We start from the raw sequence: 23037 nt of genomic DNA on the forward strand, positions 1-23037 counted from the left end.
CACTGTGACTGTTCCTTCTGTCTCTGTCCCCTCTGCTCTCTCACTGGGACCGGTCCTTCTGTCTGTGTCCCCTCTGCTCTCTCACTGTGACTGGTCCTTCTGTCTCTGTCCCCTCTGCTCTCTCACTGGGACCGGTCCTTCTGTCCCTGTCCCCTCTGCTCTCTTACTGTGACTGTTCCTTCTGTCTCTGTTCCCTCTGCTCTCTCACTGTGACCGGTCCTTCTGTCTCTGTCCCCTCTGCTCTCTTACTGTGACTGTTCCTTCAGTCTCTGTCCCCTCTGCTCTCTCACTGGGACCGGTCCTTCAGTCTCCGTCCCCTCTGCTCTCTGACTGTGACCGGTCCTTCTGTCTCTGTCCCCTCTGCTCTCTCACTGTGACTGGTTCTTCAGTCTCTGTCCCCTCTGCTCTCTGACTGTGACCGGTCCTTCTGTCTCTGTCCCCTCTGCTCTCTCACTGTGACCGGTCCTTCTGTCTATGTCCCCTCTGCTCTCTCACTGTGACCGGTCCTTCTGTCTCTGTCCCCTCTGCTCTCTCACTGTGACCGGTCCTTCTGGCTCTGTTCCCTCTGCTCTCTTACTGTGACCGGTCCTTCTGTCTATGTCCCCTCTGCTCTCTCACTGTGACCGGTCCTTCTGTCTCTGTCCCCTCTGCTCTCTCACTGTGACCGGTCCTTCTGGCTCTGTTCCCTCTGCTCTCTTACTGTGACTGTTCCTTCAGTCTCTGTCCCCTCTGCTCTCTCACTGGGACCGGTCCTTCTGTCTCTGTCCCCTCTGCTCTCTTACTGTGACTGTTCCTTCAGTCTCTGTCCCCTCTGCTCTCTCACTGTGACTGTTCCTTCTGTCTCTGTCCCCTCTGCTCTCTCACTGGGACCGGTCCTTCTGTCTGTGTCCCCTCTGCTCTCTCACTGTGACCGGTCCTTCTGTCTATGTCCCCTCTGCTCTCTCACTGTGACCGGTCCTTCTGTCTCTGTCCCCTCTGCTCTCTCACTGTGACCGGTCCTTCTGGCTCTGTTCCCTCTGCTCTCTTACTGTGACTGTTCCTTCAGTCTCTGTCCCCTCTGCTCTCTTACTGTGACTGTTCCTTCAGTCTCTGTCCCCTCTGCTCTCTCACTGGGACCGGTCCTTCTGTCTCTGTCCCCTCTGCTCTCTTACTGTGACTGTTCCTTCAGTCTCTGTCCCCTCTGCTCTCTCACTGTGACTGGTCCTTCTGTCTCTGTCCCCTCTGCTCTCTCACTGTGACTGTTCCTTCTGTCTCTGTCCCCTCTGCTCTCTCACTGGGACCGGTCCTTCTGTCTGTGTCCCCTCTGCTCTCTCACTGTGACTGGTCCTTCTGTCTCTGTCCCCTCTGCTCTCTCACTGGGACCGGTCCTTCTGTCCCTGTCCCCTCTGCTCTCTTACTGTGACTGTTCCTTCAGTCTCTGTCCCCTCTGCTCTCTCACTGTGACTGTTCCTTCTGTCTCTGTCCCCTCTGCTATCTCACTGTGACCGGTCCTTCTGTCTCTGTCCCCTCTGCTCTCTCACTGGGACCGGTCCTTCTGTCTGTGTCCCCTCTGCTCTCTCACTGTGACTGGTCCTTCTGTCTCTGTCCCCTCTGCTCTCTCACTGGGACCGGTCCTTCTGTCTCTGTCCCCTCTGCTCTCTTACTGTGACTGTTCCTTCAGTCTCTGTCCCCTCTGCTCTCTCACTGGGACCGGTCCTTCTGTCTCTGTCCCCTCTGCTCTCTTACTGTGACTGTTCCTTCAGTCTCTGTCCCCTCTGCTCTCTCACTGTGACTGGTCCTTCTGTCTCTGTCCCCTCTGCTCTCTCACTGTGACTGTTCCTTCTGTCTCTGTCCCCTCTGCTCTCTCACTGTGACCGGTCCTTCTGTCTCTGTCCCCTCTGCTCTCTCACTGGGACCGGTCCTTCTGTCTGTGTCCCCTCTGCTCTCTCACTGTGACTGGTCCTTCTGTCTCTGTCCCCTCTGCTCTCTCACTGGGACCGGTCCTTCTGTCTCTGTCCCCTCTGCTCTCTTACTGTGACTGTTCCTTCAGTCTCTGTCCCCTCTGCTCTCTCACTCTGACTGGTCCTTCTGTCTCTGTCCCCTCTGCTCTCTCACTGTGACTGTTCCTTCTGTCTCTGTCCCCTCTGCTCTCTCACTGGGACCGGTCCTTCTGTCTGTGTCCCCTCTGCTCTCTCACTGTGACTGGTCCTTCTGTCTCTGTCCCCTCTGCTCTCTCACTGGGACCGGTCCTTCTGTCTCTGTCCCCTCTGCTCTCTTACTGTGACTGTTCCTTCAGTCTCTGTCCCCTCTGCTCTCTCACTGTGACTGTTCCTTCTGTCTCTGTCCCCTCTGCTCTCTCACTGGGACCGGTCCTTCTGTCTCTGTCCCCTCTGCTCTCTTACTGTGACTGTTCCTTCAGTCTCTGTCCCCTCTGCTCTCTCACTGGGACCGGTCCTTCTGTCTCTGTCCCCTCTGCTCTCTTACTGTGACTGTTCCTTCAGTCTCTGTCCCCTCTGCTCTCTCACTGTGACTGGTCCTTCTGTCTCTGTCCCCTCTGCTCTCTCACTGTGACTGTTCCTTCTGTCTCTGTCCCCTCTGCTCTCTCACTGGGACCGGTCCTTCTGTCTGTGTCCCCTCTGCTCTCTCACTGTGACTGGTCCTTCTGTCTCTGTCCCCTCTGCTCTCTCACTGGGACCGGTCCTTCTGTCTCTGTCCCCTCTGCTCTCTTACTGTGACTGTTCCTTCAGTCTCTGTCCCCTCTGCTCTCTCACTGTGACTGTTGCTTCTGTCTGTGTCCCCTCTGCTATCTCACTGTGACCGGTCCTTCTGTCTCTGTCCCCTCTGCTCTCTCACTGGGACCGGTCCTTCTGTCTGTGTCCCCTCTGCTCTCTCACTGTGACTGGTCCTTCTGTCTCTGTCCCCTCTGCTCTCTCACTGGGACCGGTCCTTCTGTCTCTGTCCCCTCTGCTCTCTTACTGTGACTGTTCCTTCAGTCTCTGTCCCCTCTGCTCTCTCACTGTGACTGGTCCTTCTGTCTCTGTCCCCTCTGCTCTCTCACTGTGACTGTTCCTTCTGTCTCTGTCCCCTCTGCTCTCTCACTGGGACCGGTCCTTCTGTCTCTGTCCCCTCTGCTCTCTCACTGGGACCGGTCCTTCTGTCTCTGTCCCCTCTGCTCTCTCACTGTGACTGGTCCTTCTGTCTCTGTCCCCTCTGCTCTCTCACTGGGACCGGTCCTTCTGTCTCTGTCCCCTCTGCTCTCTTACTGTGACTGTTCCTTCAGTCTCTGTCCCCTCTGCTCTCTCACTGTGACTGTTCCTTCTGTCTCTGTCCCCTCGGCTATCTCACTGTGACCGGTCCTTCTGTCTCTGTCCCCTCTGCTCTCTCACTGGGACCGGTCCTTCTGTCTGTGTCCCCTCTGCTCTCTCACTGTGACTGGTCCTTCTGTCTCTGTCCCCTCTGCTCTCTCACTGTGACTGTTCCTTCTGTCTCTGTCCCCTCTGCTCTCTCACTGGGACCGGTCCTTCTGTCTCTGTCCCCTCTGCTCTCTCACTGGGACCGGTCCTTCTGTCTGTGTCCCCTCTGCTCTCTCACTGTGACTGGTTCTTCTGTCCCTGTCCCCTCTGCTCTCTCACTCTGACTGGTCCTTCAGTCTCTGTCCCCTCTGCTCTCTCACTGTGACCGGTCCTTCTGTCTCTGTCCCCTCTGCTCTCTCACTGGGACCGGTCCTTCTGTCTCTGTCCCCTCTGCTCTCGGTGTGACTGATCCTTCTGTCCCTGTCCCCTCTGCTCTCTCACTCTGACTGTTCCTTCTGTCTCTGTCCCCTCTGCTCTCTCACTGTGACCGGTCCTTCTGTCTCTGTTCCCTCTGCTCTCTCACTGTGACCGGTCCTTCTGTCTCTGTCCCCTCTGCTCTCTTACTGTGACTGTTCCTTCAGTCTCTGTCCCCTCTGCTCTCTCACTGTGACCGGTCCTTCTGTCTCTGTCCCCTCTGCTCTCTCACTGGGACCGGTCCTTCTGTCTCTGTCCCCTCTGCTCTCTCACTGTGACCGGTCCTTCTGTCTCTGTCCCCTCTGCTCTCTCACTGTGACTGGTCCTTCTGTCTCTGTCCCCTCTGCTCTCTCACTGGGACCGGTCCTTCTGTCTCTGTCCCCTCTGCTCTCTCACTGTGACCGGTCCTTCTGTCTCTGTCCCCTCTGCTCTCTCACTGTGACTGTTCCTTCAGTCTCTGTCCCCTCTGCTCTCTCACTGTGACCGGTCCGTCTGTCTCTGTCCCCTCTGCTCTCTCACTGTGACCGGTCCTTCTGTCTCTGTCCCCTCTGCTCTCTCACTGTGACTGGTCCTTCTGTCTCTGTCCCCTCTGCTCTCTCACTGGGACCGGTCCTTCTGTCTCTGTCCCCTCTGCTCTCTCACTGTGACCGGTCCTTCTGTCTCTGTCCCCTCTGCTCTCTCACTGTGACTGTTCCTTCAGTCTCTGTCCCCTCTGCTCTCTCACTGTGACCGGTCCTTCTGTCTCTGTCCCCTCTGCTCTCTCACTGTGACCGGTCCTTCTGTCTCTGTCCCCTCTGCTCTCTCACTGTGACCGGTCCTTCTGTCCCTGTCCCCTCTGCTCTCTCACTGTGACCGGTCCTTCTGTCTCTGTCCCCTCTGCTCTCTCACTGTGACTGTTCCTTCTGTCTCTGTCCCCTCTGCTCTCTCACTGGGACCGGTCCTTCTGTCTCTGTCCCCTCTGCTCTCTCACTGTGACCGGTCCTTCTGTCTCTGTCCCCTCTGCTCTCTCACTGTGACTGGTCCTTCTGTCTCTGTCCCCTCTGCTCTCTCACTGTGACCGGTCCTTCTGTCTCTGTACCCTCTGCTCTCTCACTGTGACCAGTCCTTCTGTCTCTGTCCCCTCTGCTCTCTCACTGTGACCAGTCCTTCTGTCTCTGTCCCCTCTGCTCTCTCACTGTGACCGGTCCTTCTGTCTCTGTCCCCTCTGCTCTCTCACTGTGACCGGTCCTTCTGTCTCTGTCCCCTCTGCTCTCTCACTGTGACTGGTCCTTCTGTCTCTGTCCCCTCTGCTCTCTCACTGTGACCGGTCCTTCTGTCTCTGTCCCCTCTGCTCTCGGTGTGACTGGTCCTTCTGTCTCTGTCCCCTCTGCTCTCTCACTGTGACCGGTCCTTCTGTCTCTGTCCCCTCTGCTCTCTCACTGTGACTGTTCCTTCTGTCCCTGTCCCCTCTGCTCTCTCACTGTGACCGGTCCTTCTGTCTCTGTCCCCTCTGCTCTCTCACTGTGACTGTTCCTTCTGTCTCTGTCCCCTCTGCTCTCTCACTGGGACCGGTCCTTCTGTCTCTGTCCCCTCTGCTCTCTCACTGGGACCGGTCCTTCAGTCTCTGTCCCCTCTGCTCTCTCACTGGGACCGGTCCTTCTGTCTCTGTCCCCTCTGCTCTCTCACTGTGACCGGTCCTTCTGTCTCTGTCCCCTCTGCTCTCTCACTGTGACTGTTCCTTCAGTCTCTGTCCCCTCTGCTCTCTCACTGGGACCGGTCCTTCTGTCTCTGTCCCCTCTGCTCTCTCACTGTGACTGTTCCTTCTGTCTCTGTCCCCTCTGCTCTCTCACTGAGACTGGTCCTTCTGTCTCTGTCCCCTCTGCTCTCGGTGTGACTGATCCTTCTGTCTCTGTCCCCTCTGCTCTCTCACTGGGACCGGTCCTTCTGTCTCTGTCCCCTCTGCTCTCTCACTGTGACTGGTCCTTCTGTCTCTGTCCCCTCTGCTCTCGGTGTGACTGATCCTTCTGTCTCTGTCCCCTCTGCTCTCTCACTGGGACTGGTCCTTCTGTCTCTGTCCCCTCTGCTCTCTCACTGGGACTGATCCTTCTGTCTCTGTCCCCTCTGCTCTCTCACTGTGACTGTTCCTTCTGTCTCTGTCCCCTCTGCTCTCTCACTGTGACCGGTCCTTCTGTCTCCTCTGCTCTCTCACTGTGACCGGTCCTTCTGTCTCTGTTCCCTCTGCTCTCTCACTGTGGCCGGTCCTTCTGTCTCTGTCCCCTCTGCTCTCTCACTGTGACCGGTCCTTCTGTCTCTGTCCCCTCTGCTCTCTCACTGTGACCGGTCCTTCTGTCTCTGTCCCCTCTGCTCTCTCACTGTGACCGGTCCTTCTGTCTCTGTCCCCTCTGCTCTCTTACTGTGACTGTTCCTTCAGTCTCTGTCCCCTCTGCTCTCTCACTGTGACCGGTCCTTCTGTCTCTGTCCCCTCTGCTCTCTTACTGTGACTGTTCCTTCAGTCTCTGTCCCCTCTGCTCTCTCACTGGGACCGGTCCTTCTGTCTCTGTCCCCTCTGCTCTCTCACTGGGACTTTTCCTTCTGTCTCTGTCCCCTCTGCTCTCTCACTGTGACTGTTCCTTCTGTCTCTGTCCCCTCTGCTCTCTCACTGTGACTGTTCCTTCAGTCTCTGTCCCCTCTGCTCTCTTACTGTGACCGGTCCTTCTGTCTCTGTCCCCTCTGCTCTCTCACTGTGACTGTTCCTTCTGTCTCTGTCCCCTCTGCTCTCTCACTGTGACCGGTCCGTCTGTCTCTGTCCCCTCTGCTCTCTCACTGTGACCGGTCCTTCTGTCTCTGTCCCCTCTGCTCTCTCACTGTGACTGGTCCTTCTGTCTCTGTCCCCTCTGCTCTCTCACTGGGACCGGTCCTTCTGTCTCTGTCCCCTCTGCTCTCTCACTGTGACCGGTCCTTCTGTCTCTGTCCCCTCTGCTCTCTCACTGTGACTGTTCCTTCAGTCTCTGTCCCCTCTGCTCTCTCACTGTGACCGGTCCTTCTGTCTCTGTCCCCTCTGCTCTCTCACTGTGACCGGTCCTTCTGTCTCTGTCCCCTCTGCTCTCTCACTGTGACCGGTCCTTCTGTCCCTGTCCCCTCTGCTCTCTCACTGTGACCGGTCCTTCTGTCTCTGTCCCCTCTGCTCTCTCACTGTGACTGTTCCTTCTGTCTCTGTCCCCTCTGCTCTCTCACTGGGACCGGTCCTTCTGTCTCTGTCCCCTCTGCTCTCTCACTGTGACCGGTCCTTCTGTCTCTGTCCCCTCTGCTCTCTCACTGTGACTGGTCCTTCTGTCTCTGTCCCCTCTGCTCTCTCACTGTGACCGGTCCTTCTGTCTCTGTACCCTCTGCTCTCTCACTGTGACCAGTCCTTCTGTCTCTGTCCCCTCTGCTCTCTCACTGTGACCAGTCCTTCTGTCTCTGTCCCCTCTGCTCTCTCACTGTGACCGGTCCTTCTGTCTCTGTCCCCTCTGCTCTCTCACTGTGACCGGTCCTTCTGTCTCTGTCCCCTCTGCTCTCTCACTGTGACTGGTCCTTCTGTCTCTGTCCCCTCTGCTCTCTCACTGTGACCGGTCCTTCTGTCTCTGTCCCCTCTGCTCTCGGTGTGACTGGTCCTTCTGTCTCTGTCCCCTCTGCTCTCTCACTGTGACCGGTCCTTCTGTCTCTGTCCCCTCTGCTCTCTCACTGTGACTGTTCCTTCTGTCCCTGTCCCCTCTGCTCTCTCACTGTGACCGGTCCTTCTGTCTCTGTCCCCTCTGCTCTCTCACTGTGACTGTTCCTTCTGTCTCTGTCCCCTCTGCTCTCTCACTGGGACCGGTCCTTCTGTCTCTGTCCCCTCTGCTCTCTCACTGGGACCGGTCCTTCAGTCTCTGTCCCCTCTGCTCTCTCACTGGGACCGGTCCTTCTGTCTCTGTCCCCTCTGCTCTCTCACTGTGACCGGTCCTTCTGTCTCTGTCCCCTCTGCTCTCTCACTGTGACTGTTCCTTCAGTCTCTGTCCCCTCTGCTCTCTCACTGGGACCGGTCCTTCTGTCTCTGTCCCCTCTGCTCTCTCACTGTGACTGTTCCTTCTGTCTCTGTCCCCTCTGCTCTCTCACTGTGACTGGTCCTTCTGTCTCTGTCCCCTCTGCTCTCGGTGTGACTGATCCTTCTGTCTCTGTCCCCTCTGCTCTCTCACTGGGACTGGTCCTTCTGTCTCTGTCCCCTCTGCTCTCTCACTGGGACTGATCCTTCTGTCTCTGTCCCCTCTGCTCTCTCACTGTGACTGTTCCTTCTGTCTCTGTCCCCTCTGCTCTCTCACTGTGACCGGTCCTTCTGTCTCCTCTGCTCTCTCACTGTGACCGGTCCTTCTGTCTCTGTTCCCTCTGCTCTCTCACTGTGGCCGGTCCTTCTGTCTCTGTCCCCTCTGCTCTCTCACTGTGACCGGTCCTTCTGTCTCTGTCCCCTCTGCTCTCTCACTGTGACCGGTCCTTCTGTCTCTGTCCCCTCTGCTCTCTCACTGTGACCGGTCCTTCTGTCTCTGTCCCCTCTGCTCTCTTACTGTGACTGTTCCTTCAGTCTCTGTCCCCTCTGCTCTCTCACTGTGACCGGTCCTTCTGTCTCTGTCCCCTCTGCTCTCTTACTGTGACTGTTCCTTCAGTCTCTGTCCCCTCTGCTCTCTCACTGTGACCGGTCCTTCTGTCTCTGTCCCCTCTGCTCTCTCACTGGGACTTTTCCTTCTGTCTCTGTCCCCTCTGCTCTCTCACTGTGACTGTTCCTTCTGTCTCTGTCCCCTCTGCTCTCTCACTGTGACTGTTCCTTCAGTCTCTGTCCCCTCTGCTCTCTTACTGTGACCGGTCCTTCTGTCTCTGTCCCCTCTGCTCTCTCACTGTGACTGTTCCTTCTGTCTCTGTCCCCTCTGCTCTCTCACTGTGACTGTTCCTTCAGTCTCTGTCCCCTCTGCTCTCTCACTGTGACTAGTCCTTTTCTCTTTCCTTCTGTACCTGTCCCAGATCTCTATCTCTGTTCTCTACACTGCTTTTCACTGTAACTTGTACCTTGTACACAGTCCCAAAAGCACCAGACCCCAGGATTTTGACCCTCTTCAGCTCGGTTTCCTTTAGGATCCTCAGCTGGGCCTGGTTTGGAGCTGTGCCGCTTGGGGTCAATGGTTCCACCAGCTAAAAAAAAAAAAAAACCGAGCCAGGATAAATGAAATCAGCACCGAGAGCAAAAAGAAAGTCTCGAAGTATAATAACTTTTACACATAAGGTGAGCTTGCATCTGACAATTGTATCACTGTTCAAATGGCAAATCATTATAAAAATTTAACTTTTGGTTCTCAAAAAAAAAAAAAGAATTAGATAGCAGGGCTTGCTGCTTTAAGATGCTTGAATATTTATCATCCTGCAACAACAACAAAAAGATCTAAAACAATACAATGTATCCTTTAAAATAAATGAAAAAAGAAATGACATGTTGATGACAAATAGCCTGTCTCCCGGCAGGATACGGGAGGTAATTAAGGGCTCCTCCAGATCTAAGGAATGTGATAACACTACCATATTTCAGCGTGTCTATTACACGGTTAGTATCACCAACCTATTCAGATATGGGGGCTGTGGTCAGTCTCCTGCTTCAGGAAAGCATTAGTCCCATGTACTGTAGGACCAAAATTAATTAATGGCTGAAATATTTGTGACCGACACCTTTTATATAAAAATTGTTTCGTAAAGACATTGGTGTACAGTATAAAATAAAGAAATATAGACAGAGCTGTTTTTTATTTTTTATTTTAACATGTCTCGGAAAGGCCAAAAAACGTAATTTTACAAACAATGCCCTGATCAGTCAGTTTGGGCTGCACAATCTCAGGAATTCACCTCTAGCACGTGCTGGAGCTGACCCAAATCTCACGGAATGTAATTGGTTGAGATTGGAATTGAGCCAACAAACCTTGAAGACGAATTTAATAATCCCCACATCATCCTTGATCCTTGGATCCCTTTCACTGTCTGTACAATGGCCCTGGGGGTCTCACCTCGGTCTCAAGGAATCTGCGCAGGGCTCTCTTTTTCTTGATGCTTTTACGTCGGACGTACACTGCGAAGGTCAGGCCCATGATGACGATGATGAAGAGTCCTCCAATCACACCGGCCGCAATGAGGGGTGTCCTATCGGGCACAGTCAAAGGTATTAATACACAGAACAAGCAGCAAACACAGCACAAACACAGAGAGCTAGAGAACTACAGGAAGCAAAGGACAGGTGGTGGATATGAGCAATGAATGTAAGGGGAATGGAAGAGTGACCCTCAAACCTGTGAAGTGACACTCATTAGAAATCAGTGGCCCTCATTGCAAGGTAGTCTTACTTACTTCTTGCATTGCGTCTCTCAGACTTCCACTGTTCAAAGTAGGAATAATTCTATCTCAAAAAAAGTATTTTAATTGCAAAGCAATGTCATATATTCCAACTTATTGAAAGGCCAATTGATCTGTCTGTAGTAAATCTCACTTATTGGAAGGCAGTCTCATTCATTTGGAGTGAGTGTAACTCACTGAATGGTGGTTTATTTGAAGAAAGTCCCACTTACCTGAAGACAGTCATTCTTTTGGATGGAGTCTTACTCATTAGAAGGTAGCCTCACTCATTTGAAGAAGCTCTCACTCATTGGAAGGCAGTCTATCATATGCAGTGAGTCTCACGCACTCATTAGAAGGCAGTATAAATCATTTGCAGTGAGTCCGACTCAGTAAAGATTAGAATGTAATCACTTCGATTGTAAGCTCCTGGGGGCAGGGATTCCCTTTCCTATTGTTACTTTTATGTCTGAAGAGCTTATTCCCACTATGTGTTATATTAATGTCACGTGTATTACCGCTGTGATGCGCTATATAAAGATATACATACATACAGGAAAGGCATTTGATTAATGGCCAGTAAGTCCCACTCATTGAAAGTCTAATTTATTTAGTTTGACTCATAAGAAGGTAGCCTCATTTATTTTAAGATGAGTTAGTGAGTCTCATTCTCATGAAGCCAGTAACAGTCTCTGGCATGCAGTCTCTTGGGTTGCATACCACTTATAGGAAGGCAATCAGACTCCTCTTTTCAGTGAGCCCTAATCATTGGCTGGTAGCTTTGCTCCGAGGAATACAATGTAATTCACTTAAACAGTCTCATTCATCGGCAGACAGCTGTTATAACTTGGAGTGTCATTTGACGGTGTTGCATGCCCAAGCTCTTTTAGTTTATTGCAAATACAACATGCAGCTGAGACAGGACGGGGCAGTGAAAGATGCCCCGGTCTCTTCTGTTCAAGAATAATCAAATCTCTTGCGCGAAGAGAGCAGAAGTGGCAGACATCAGCAATTTCATCCCCGATAAAGCAGTACCATGAACACTCTGTGCTACAATACAGCTAATACACAGGCGCCGTTCTGTGCATAGAAATAGACAGCCAATTATCTCTTTAATGAAGCGATGCTCTGATTACAAAGACGGCTGCAGCCGGCCTCCCCCTGTGCATTAGTTGAGCTATACAAGGAAAGCTTGGCTTACCATGATTTCAAAGCCTGGAAAACTCAATGATGCCATCTTATCTTATTATTGGCTGTGGCATTAACTTGGTAAGAATAGGGTGCTAATTCATCCGGGATACAATGAAACAAGGTGGAGAATCCGTGTTCTGATAAGGCTAATACTCTATCAGCATGGGAGCTGTGCTTCTGAATTGAAAGAACACACACAATATTGTTCCTCTCCCTACCTCTCTGCGGCTGAACAAATACAGAATGAAATTGGCCATTCTGATTTTCCACTCGGGTAAAAAAAATATTTTAAAAAGTAGAGAGCCCGCTGTATCTGGAAATAATGTCATTTTCTATGAGATCTTTATCAGGGTAGGTGGGAAGGACTGTCGGGGTGAAAAAAAATTATCCTGAGGGCTTAAAGACGTAATGCATTTTTGCAACATATATCAAAGCTGCAATACATTGAAAGCACTCAGCCATGTCATCATGACAACTATGGGCTCTAGGTATCAAATGATGAACGTTGGTGTAAAGCCGTTATTTTGTCGCAAACCTGCGCTAATATATATATTTATATATTGCAACAGGATGAAGCCACAAGCTCTATATTAATGAACAATTGGTTAACTGAGGAAGAAGTTCATAAGCAACTTTATAAAATTCAAGTAAATAAGGCACCTGGCCCTGGTGGCATACATCCAAGGATGCTTAAGGAGCCAAGTTTGGTACTAGCCAAACTATTATATGTAGTATATATATATATATATATATATATATATATACAGTGTTCGACAAACCTATACATTTGCTCGCCCCGGGCGAGTGGATTTAACCCCCGGGCGAGTAAATATTGGCCCAAGCAGCACACGTTTGGTACTAGGTGGCGAGTAGATTTTTTTTGTGTGGCGAGTAGATTTTTTGGTGATTTGTCAACCACTGTATATATATATATATATATACACACACACACAGTATATTTTTAAAAAAAAATTGTCACTTTTTTTACCCACCATAACTTAACTAATGTGTGGTGGAACCTACCCAAAGCTTCATATTGCACAGCCAGTATAACCAGCCTCACACCGATGAGACCCTAAAGGTTGAAACGACTGTCTGTGGATAGGTTTACTGGCTATGCATCTTAACCCAGGCTGTGCTGAAAAGCTGTGCAATGCAGCAAGCAGAAGCTTATAGGGGACCATGTCATATGATTTTGCAGCAAAAGGTGGCACTGTGTGCTCATTTGCATGTCATTTCACAGAATCCCTTGCTGCAGTGGAAGCACTCTATGCTGGGTGATAATGGTGCAAGGCGGGGTTGCAGACCTGTCTAAGACATGCAAATGAGCACACAGTAAGATGAGAGAGAGATAGAATTGACTAGACAAAATAGAGAGGAATGGGGAAATAGCTATGGGTCATGGAGGTGGAGTGGGTTGAAGTGGGAGTGTGGCAAGCAGGGATGCACCCATATTAAATACAGGTAATACTAGGACACTTCTAAAGACTACATCCACATGGAATAGAAAGGCAGGAGCAGATTAGTTAACTATAGTACAGAATGTACAGTAAAAACCTTACGTGTAAGATCGTCAATGTAAGAAGCCGACCGATAAAATGGGGGAGCTTGAATTAATAGCTAGAATGGAGCAATATGATATTATAGGCATTACTGAAACATGGTGGGATGACACTCATGACTGGGCAGTTTATTTAGAGGGTTATTTCCTTTTTTGGAGGGATCAAGCAAATAAAAGAGGTGGTGGAGTATGTTTATATGTTAAACTGGATTGAAGATGTGTATGAAGGGATTGATGAAAATGTAGAGGCTTTGTGGATAGAAAGTAGCAGTGGAGGTAAAAGTGCAAATAAAATGTTTGTAGGGATACGCTATAAACCACCAAATATCTGTGATATTGAGGAAGCCAAAATACTTTTGCAAATGGAGAAGGCAGAAAACATAGGTCATGTTTGCATAATGGGTGATTTTAATTATCCAGACATAGACTGGAGCAATGAGATCAACATTACAACAAGAGGAAACAGTTTTTTTTGGGGGTACTAAAATACAATTAAATGACCCTCAAATTATTGAGGAACCAACCATGAGAGGGGAATGGTGGATTTGGTAATATCAAACAATGTAGAAGTAATAACAAATATTCAAGGGAACATTTGGGAAACAGTGATCATAACACGGTCTCATTTATTACCACATTATACACCTTCAACAAAGACTTAAAATTTTAGAAAGGCAGATTTTAATAAACTGAGAGAATCTACAAGGATTAAAAAAAATTGTAGGAAAAAATGTGTTTTTAGAACATTGTTAGAAGTACACTTATCCGTGTATACACTTGGGTAATAAATATAAAAGAAACAAGTCTAAACCAATAGTTTATAACATACAGTTATGCCCCTGAGGAAACGAACAGTTGCTCTGCGAAACGAGTAGGGTGTGGCCTAAGGAGAAGGCAAAGTTCCGCAGGAGCTCCACAGAGACGCTGAGGAATTACCTTGACAACTCAATGTCATCACCTGACGCGCGACGGCTCATAGCGGCATCCACCGCAGATGCAGAGAGGGTGAGACCGCAGCACAAAGGGGATTGCCGGTTAAAGGAGTGCTGCTCCACTGATACGCCACATCCTTGTGCTTGAGTGGAAGGACTTTATTTGTGAGTGAGACTACTCATTTACATTGCTTTAATTGCATGAATAAATTGATCTGCACCATATTTGTGGTGATGTCCTGTGCTCTTCTAATCCCCTTTAGTTCTTACCCACTTAAGAATTTGGGGAAAAACTCTTGAAGAAGCGCCCACCACCTATGGACTTAGAACCTATGGACTTAGAACCTATGGACATTATTATAGGAGTACATTTACATAAGAGCTCCTTGTGATCTGACATACTCCGCCAATCCAGTGCCCATATTAGCTAAATTTTATAATATTTCATATTACCTAAATCTAAACTAATGTGGCTAAATAAACAGGTAGGGGAGGAAATGGTGAGGAAATTGAAAGGAAGAGGCAGTCATTTAGATTTTTAAAGTCAGAAGGGACGGAGGCATCGTATCAGAATTATAAGGAATGTAACACAAGTTGCAAAAGGCACTTAGATTAGAAACAATTGTAAACAAAAAAAGGATTGCAATAGAAAGTAAGATCAACCCTAAAATGTTCTTCAAGTGCCTTATTGACAAAAAGATTAGAAAAGAGAATATAGGAACCTTTCAGAGTGAGATTGACAGGCAGATTATTGGAGATGAGGAAAAGGCGGATGTATTAAATAAATGAGTTGCCTCTGTATTTACCATGAAGGTGTCAATTGCCAAAAATATTGCAACAGGCGGAAACCACAAGCTCCATATTAATGAACAATTGGTTAACTGAGGAAGAAGTGCATAGGTAGCTTTATGAAATTAAAGTAAATAAGGCACCTGACCCTGATGGCATACATCCAAGGATGCTTAAGGAGCCAAGTTCAGTAATAGCGAAACCATTATATTTAATATTCATAGACTCAATTCCCACAGGCTCAGTATCACAAGATTGGAGTAAAGCAGATGTGGTGCCTATATTTAAAAAGGGAGCTAGATCACAACCGGGGAATTACAGACCTGTAATCCTGACTTCAATAGTGGGGAAGCTACTTGAAGGTTTAGTACGGGATAATACTCAGGAATACCAAACAGATAACAAAATAATTAGTAATAGTCAGCATGGATTTATGAAGGCCGGGTAATGTCAAACTAGCCTTATTGGTCTGTTTGAGGAGGTAAGTAGGACTTTAGACAAGGGTAATGGAGTTGATCTGATCTTCTTAGATTTTGCAAAGGCTTTTGATAAGATGTCACACAGGAGGTTAGTGTACAAAATAAAGGAAATTGGTCTGGATAAAGGGCACTCCTATAGTGCGTGAATATAAAAAGGGCAAACAATTTGACCATATAGAAACCAAATTCGTGCAGTAAAAGGTGATCACAGGAAATAAGGTGATAAATCAAGTGAATGATGATGGAACAAAAATATATGTGCTGAATGTGCTACACGTGAAAATAGGGAATAGTGGCAAACTTGATTCAATGTGTGAAAAACGCAGCTCTGAACCCTATAGGGAATGTTTCAAAATTCTCCTTGGTAGACGAACTTCGGAAGTGCAGATATCGCCAAAGAATAAAAAGAATACAATATGGTGCAAAATATTCTCAATTCAGTGAGAACCAACAATGGCAATCTGACAAGGGGCAGTCACATTCTCTGAACAAAAGAGAGAAACTTCCAAAACAGTGGCAAATTCCATGAAGGGGTTACTGGAATCTCAGATCAGCCCAAAAATAGGGTGTCCCCGAATGGCTAAATCTTCAGTATGATGTATGTTTAAGGCAATCTCCGTAGAAAAGAGGACATACTGTAGTGCGCAACATACAAAAATAATTTTATCTTGAAAGTAAGGCACATATGGATGTACACACACATAGTATCCAAGTTAAAAACGCATGTATGAAAACACAGTGGAACAGATGTAGGCTTACAGCGATCTCACCGCTGCCGCTCTGCTCTGGCATCTCTCAAAGTCAGTCTCGAGTGCTTCCAGTTCCGCAAATTCCGGTAGTCGGACGAGCGAGTGGAGGAGAGAAGGATTCTGTCTCACGGGATCACTGCAATGCCAGCCACAGACTCTATGCGTTTCACTCTCTCGGTTTCGTCAATATAAAGATATTAGCACCTGGATTGAAAACTGGTTGAAGGATAGACAACAGAGTGTTGTCATAAGTTAAACCTTTTCAGGTTGGGCTAAGTTGATAGTGGGGTACCTCAAGGTTCAATACTGGGACCCCTGCTTTTTAACTTGTTTACTAATGAGTTTGAGGTTGGCAAAGAGAGCAAAATCTCCATCTTTGCTGATGACACTAAATTGTGTAAGGTAGTAAAATGGCAGCAGGATGTAATTTCTCTCCAGAAGGACTTGAATAGAGTGGGGACTTTGGCAAGTGAATGGCAGATGAGGTTAAATACAGATAAATGGAAAGGTTAAGCATTTGGGAAACAAGAATAAACAGGCTACTGGCAAATGAAATGGGGCAAAATTATGTCGATCTTTGATGGAGAAGGATTTAGGAGTGCTTGTAGAGAGCAGGTTTAGCAATAGTGCCCAATGTCAGTAGCTACAAAGGCAAACCAGATCTTATTTGCATTAAATGAAGTATGGATGGAAGGGAAGTAAGCGTGATTGTCCCTCTGTATAAAGCATTAATAAGATCACACCTTGAATATGGAGTCCAGTGTTGGGCACCACTCCATAAAAAATACATTATGGAACTAGAAAAAGTGCAGAGGAGCCACCAAATGAATAAAGTGGATGGAATATCTGATGAGGAGAAGCTAGTTAAATTAGATACTAGCATATCAATTTGATTACACCGCTCACCTCATTAAATTGAATAATTGTGTAAAACTGGTGCATATAGGGAAGACATATAACATGACTCCAAACAAGAAGAGTGATGAAAGAATCACCCAAAAGATCCCTATTTCCTGCACTCTGATGAATCATAAATAATGATATTGACTAAATTGTCAAGCAGATAATGGTAGATAGGTACAGACTACTTGTAGCAACTGCTCCCATCACTGTAGGAGGACAGGTACTAATAAATGCCAGCAAATGGGCCAATATATATATATATACACAGTGCTCAGGGTAAAAAATATATCCTCATAAAAAAAGAGGGTGGGTGCTAATCATATAATGAGTACATCTATACTACTATTGTCGTTTTCAATAACTATATATATATATATATATATATATATATATATATATATATATGTAGAGGTATCAGTACCGTGTTAGCCGAGCTTCAATAATCAAAAAATAAATAGATGATACCGTTCTGTGGCTAACGAAATGCTTTTATTTGTGCGAGCTTTCGAGATACACTGATCTCTTCTTCCGCCGATGTTACAATGAATGGTACCCTTGCTTCATTCATTGTAACATCGCCGGAAGAAGAGATCAGTGTATCTCGAAAGCTCGCACAAATAAAAGCATTTCGTTAGCCACAGAACGGTATCATCTATTTATTTTTTGATTATATATATATATATATATATATATATATAAAATTAGCAAACCCAAGAGCGTCAGTATCTGGGATGGGATGTAAGAGGGGATATGATAACTATATACAAATATATTAGGGGTCACTACAAGGAGCTTTCAAAATAACTATTCATTTCCACGTTGGAGGAAAGGAGATTTCACCAGCAACAAAGGAAAGGGTTCTTTACAGTAAGGGCAGTTACAATGTGGAATTCATGGAGACTGTGATGGCAGATACAATAGATATCTTACAACAAAAAAAAAAGTTGGACATCTTTTTAGAAAAGAAAGATATACAGGGATATACCAAATAAGTATACATGTGAAGGATGTTGATTCAGCGAGAAATCTGATTAATATTATTTGCGCTATATTAGGGAACACCTGCGGCTGTCTGCGACGAAAGAAGGGATTGATGGGGCAAGTGGGAGACATTAGGACGGGTTAAATTTGCATATTGGCGCAGATCTATGTATTAAGGAATGTATGTCTTGTGTTACTTTTCTTAGCGGGCTTTCTGTGTTGGTTTTCTCGGACATGTTGAAGGTGGCGTAAGTCTTGTTTTTTTAGTGCAGAATACTAGCGCAGCATGCACCAAATTCTACAACAGGAGAAATACACATTGTTCTTGACACAGCTGCGTCAGCGCAGACCACTTTCCTGATACATAGAGCCCCCATGTTTCTAACGTGTTTCATGATATTTAGCATCTGGTCAAACAGCTTATCAAACCCAAACCAGAAAGAAAAAAAATAGCATGGACGAGACAAGACATGCAGCCTTTATTTAAAAGAAATGATGTCTACATTCCGTTTGTTAAAGAAAAGTAAATGTAAATGGGCATCTGTTCAGATACTTGAGCTTGTAAGAAGCCCACAAGCATAGGAGATAGTTTAAGGCAGTGGTGGGCTTCATGTGAGGCCAATGAGCTCTCAAAAGGACCATGCATTACCCTCAAAATTCACAATGGGGGTAGAACACATGGTGGGTGAGTGGGAGATGTGAGGGAAACAGAGTGACATGGGAGGAGGGTTGGTATGGGGTAAGGAGAGTACCAAGGGGGGGGGGGGGGAATAATGACATGGGGGTACTGGATACCATAGGGGAGGTAATAGGTGATATTGGGGTGAGAGGGTAACATGGGAAGCTGTACCTCTCTATTCCAAGTGCACAGGGAGCAGGGACGTTGCGGTCACATGTAGAGGCTCCATCCCGGTCAGCTCCTTAGTCATGGAACGCTCAATAAAACCGTCATGCTCCACTTCTTACCATCAAAACGAATGTTGAGCGCAGGACAGAAGCGGGACACTATTCATGAATGTGCGGTCATAAAAAAGCTTACATAGAAAAGCTCTGGCCTCCCCACTCCCTCTGCACTGGGAGGGAGAATAGGCTGCTGGGGCTCATCCTCTGGCGGCACCCACCAAAGGTTCCCCCAGGACCTTGATGATCTTGTTCAACCCGGGACATGTCTGCATGGCCCCGGGGGAGAAAGAAGCTGTTGGGGGGTCACAGGTAAAGCCTCTGCAAGCCACCTGTTTCTCATCAGTGGTTTAAAGCAGTGGTTCCCAACTCTAGTCCTCAAGAACCTCCATCAGGAGAGGTTGTAAGGATATGCCACCTGTGGTCATGCAGCGACCTGCTGGGGGTTCTTGAGGACTGGTGTTGGGAACCACTGATTTAGAGTTTATAAATCACTTCACTGCCAGATGGGCCAGCAACTAGCTGGCCACACAATGAAGGGGTTAAGGGAGGTAAAAGAGAAATGACTAGCAGCAGTAGCAGAGAAATGTGCAGTGAATCATATTCACCAAACACAATTTACTAGTGGCAGGTGCAAAACTCCCTTCGATTCAGAAAACTGTCAAAATTTGGAACATTTGCAAAAATAAAATGAAGTATCGTCAAGCTGCACAGCCTACCTCAGCAATTGCATCGCGCTCAGACGTGCTGGCTTTTTGGCGAGTTTTGCCAAGTTTGGCCGTTTTCAGAAATCCATTGATAATGTGTGAAAATGCTGCGGCAAATACCATGTGTAGATTGCAATTTATAAGAACAAGCTGGGAGGGTATCCTATTATAAGCCGTGCATCATGTAACTCTTCTTTACTGTATTAAGTCTCCCGTAATCACAAGCCAATGCTGAAAAGCACATTTGGTGTAAACGTGACACACTAAGGCTTGTTATATAGGAGGCGCTGGTGCGTGTGCGGGCACGCGCCGGGCATTGCGCGGGCGTATAGTTTGCATAGGGCAAGTTGTGACTCGCGATGCTAGGGGGCGTGGCTATGACGCTACAGCGTTAGGCTGCGCTGTGATTGGTTCATAGCGTCACAAAAATACAATTTTCTTGTATTTTCTCTGGTCTGCCGCGCCCTGCTCACAGCCGTGCGCGCGCGCGTTCCAAGTATACAAACGTCTGGCTAACACAGCCAATTATCATTGACTATATAACCAGCCTAACATTGACAGATGCTAAAAGCTGAAAAGGCATGTTTGCAGCATCAATTCGACTCCGTGTACTTGAGACACAGACCCCCGGGGGTCACGGAGTGTAAAGGTGAACAGTTCACAGGCAGCAACAACAACAAAAAAAACAAACAAACATACAAAACAGAAAACTACACTGGGTTGGTAATTTGGATAATGTTTTCCATCTTAGCAACAATCTCATCAAAGAGAAGTCATTTAACATGATGGGGTGATTTGCTGAGGCTGGAAGCTTCAGCCACTGTTGAAATTCCTCTTAATGCTGTAATTTCTGATAATTGCCACAGTGTAAATTTAGAACAACAATTTGTTGAAAAGGCACAAAATCCATTTATCTCCCTTGAACAGGTGGCAAATGTGTGCTGCAATTAGTCACAAATTAGCAGGTATTAACCTTCTACTTGCTGCAGCTGTGAGTCTGCGAATTCATACGGCTGAGGTTTCTGTGTTTGCGGATGGGGACGCAAGAAGGTGTTAACCTGTCCATCGTTCAAAGCCATGGCAATGTAAAAGTGACTGGGAAGGAACAGGCGCGGGGAATGTACAGTATAAGTAGTTAACACAGAATCCAACTGATCCAGTCACATTTGCTTGCGGAGGTCCAATGCTAAGTTACAAGAAGCTTTATATCAGCTGTCGGAAAGCAAGAAGCGTCAATTTTAGCACAAAATTGGTGCCTGTCAGCAGATACTCCTGGGTATTTATGTCTTGTAGAGAACATCCCATTATAGTCTATGAGGACAAATAATTTCTGGAGAGAGGAATCCCATGAAAATCTAACAACATGAATCATTTTCTGTAAAGGGGGATCCCATGAAAGTCTAAGGAGACAAATCATTTCTTGTAGAGTGGGATCTCTCAAAGTCTATAAGGACAGACCATTCCAGCTCCTCCGAGCTTGGACTTTTGTCCTTTGTCTCAGTTTGTCTTAACCTGTATGCACTTTTTTTTTTGTCATACATTGTTATTTTCTTCCAGGTTGTACTGCACTGCGGCATATGTTGGCGTTATACAAATAAAATATAAAAATAGAGCGACTCCTGTGAAAGTCTACTGAGAAGACAAATTGTTTCTTGTGGAGGGAGATCCCATAGAAGTCTACGGGGAACAAATAATTTGCCTAATGAAAGAAGACCCAAGCAGACAGTACTGTACAGTATATTCATTATGGCTCTTCAACGGTGATATGGTTAAACACTAAGTGGGTTCAAAGTGTGATAAAGGAAACAACAGACACATTTAACTGGAGCATTAGTCTAAGGGGATCCATCAGTTGAGTTGATGTTTACGCCGCACTTTATATATACAGCTCTCAGTAGGGGTGCGGAGGGCTTTCCGTTAATTAAAGTTCTGCGAGCTAAATGAGGTCTGTGAAATGAAGTCTAATTCAATGTGCATGCATCAGTTTGCATGGAAAGCTTAATTACAGCTCCCTTCCCTAATAAGAATGTGAGGCAGCAACTCCTGCCCAAGTTCACATGGAGAGCGACTAATCTTAACCCAGGTAGTCCTGGTTTTCTTACGGTATCTCATGTTCTTTGGAGCCCGGGGTAACTCTTTAAAGGAAAAATGAACTGAGATACAAGGAAAGAGACCCATACAGGACAAACTGCTTAAATAACTCAACGTCAGCGCAAAATAAATTAATAAAGGAAAATGTTGGTCACACATTATTACATGGGACAATAGTAAATAAACCTATGTTTCCAGCCCTTAGTTAGTGCTGGTATTTATTAAACAAATGGGTATGTGATTGGTACTTCTGTCTTGAATCTGCTTCAAGGCTGTTATATACTAGAAACATAGCACAAACACCCATATTCAACATGCAGTGAACTTGTCTTCGATTTGCTAAGATCTGGTCCACAGTCTCGTGTCCACGTTCCATTCTGATTAAAATGAGTGAGATTCAGGTAACTGATATCGAAATATTCTGATTAGTAAAAGTGAGACTCCCATGAAGTCTGAGACCAATGGATGCTAAAAAAAAAAAATGATGAGACAGGACTGCCTCCTGGTGAGTGAGACTCATTCCAAGTGAGTAAGACTGATTTCCAGTGAGTGAGACTCATTCCAAGTGAGTAAGACTGACTTCCAGTGAGTGAGACTCATTCCAAGTCAGTAAGGCTGACTTCCAGTGAGTGAGACTCATTCCAAGTCAGTAAGGCTGACTTCCAGTGAGTGAGACTTCCTCCAGTGAACAGGATCACTTTCCAGTGAGGGAGATTGTTTTACAGTTATTGAAACAGCCTTCCCATAAGTCTTACTCCTTCCGAGTGAAAATGCCTGTACTATTAGCTAATGTGATCTATTGGTCACTCTCTAGGCCTTCAGGCATTACTATTATATGCAGAGTAAGTTGCTTTCCAGTTTGAGATCACTGTTACATCATTAGTCCCTTATCAGTGTTATATTAAAGTTAGCCTCTTCAGTGTTACAATGTGCATTTATTCTTCCAAACCAATATTCCACTTATAAGTTATTGTCGATGTGGCCCTTTCTCAAAAGTGCAGATCCATTTGGATGTCATTCTCTGAAGCATGTTAAGTATTCACTGTGATTTATTGATTACCTACTTACTGTACCTGAGTGGTCCTACAAACATACCATCTATCAATTACTGTACTACAAAAAAAGGAACACCCCACATCATTTGTTCTACTGGTTTAACACAATACACGCTACATAAAACGTTTAGACTGGAATTTGTAAACAGTTAATAACGCGATTTACAGGGCATCTTTTCCGGATAACGGCAGTACCGTTGAAACAGTTATATATCTTTTTAGGTTATTATGGCACCTGAAACATGTCTATTACACATGTAATCGTGTATGCATGTCAACCCTGGTTAACACGTGGCATTGCTGTTCTAGTTCTTGCGCTGCAGTATGTGCACAAATAGGGAACATGCTCGTTAGCACATCTCTGTATCCCAAAAAATCATTTCTGCTCAATTAACAATGGATATGCTGTACTGTAGAATGGTGCTGGGTTCTCTCTATGATATAAACACGATGCTGTGTATAGAGATGTTGAGTAGACATCCCTATGATTCCAGTTTCTTGACAATGAACATACTGCATCATATACGTAGCTGAAAATAAGAATGGTGCTGTCCTTTTATACACTTTTGACTCCAAAAAGATATTATACAGCAGTA

General features: G+C 46.7%; 1 protein-coding gene across 5 annotated transcripts in view; it reads right to left on the reverse strand.

Annotated features, from left to right (window-relative positions):
- ERBB4 (erb-b2 receptor tyrosine kinase 4) overlaps positions 1-23037 on the reverse strand; it is a 701260-nt gene that overhangs the window by 93176 nt on the left and 585047 nt on the right. For all 5 annotated transcript variants that reach the window (XM_075607205.1, XM_075607203.1, XM_075607206.1 and 2 more), the window contains 2 exons: positions 9782-9914; positions 8799-8921 (listed from right to left, as the gene is read on the reverse strand). In XM_075607205.1, coding sequence (XP_075463320.1) covers positions 8799-8921; positions 9782-9914 — 256 coding nt within the window. The remainder of the gene's footprint in view (positions 1-8798; positions 8922-9781; positions 9915-23037) is intronic.

Source organism: Ascaphus truei, chromosome 7 (genome assembly GCF_040206685.1).
Source record: "Ascaphus truei isolate aAscTru1 chromosome 7, aAscTru1.hap1, whole genome shotgun sequence".
NCBI classification, from domain to species: Eukaryota; Metazoa; Chordata; class Amphibia; order Anura; family Ascaphidae; genus Ascaphus; species Ascaphus truei.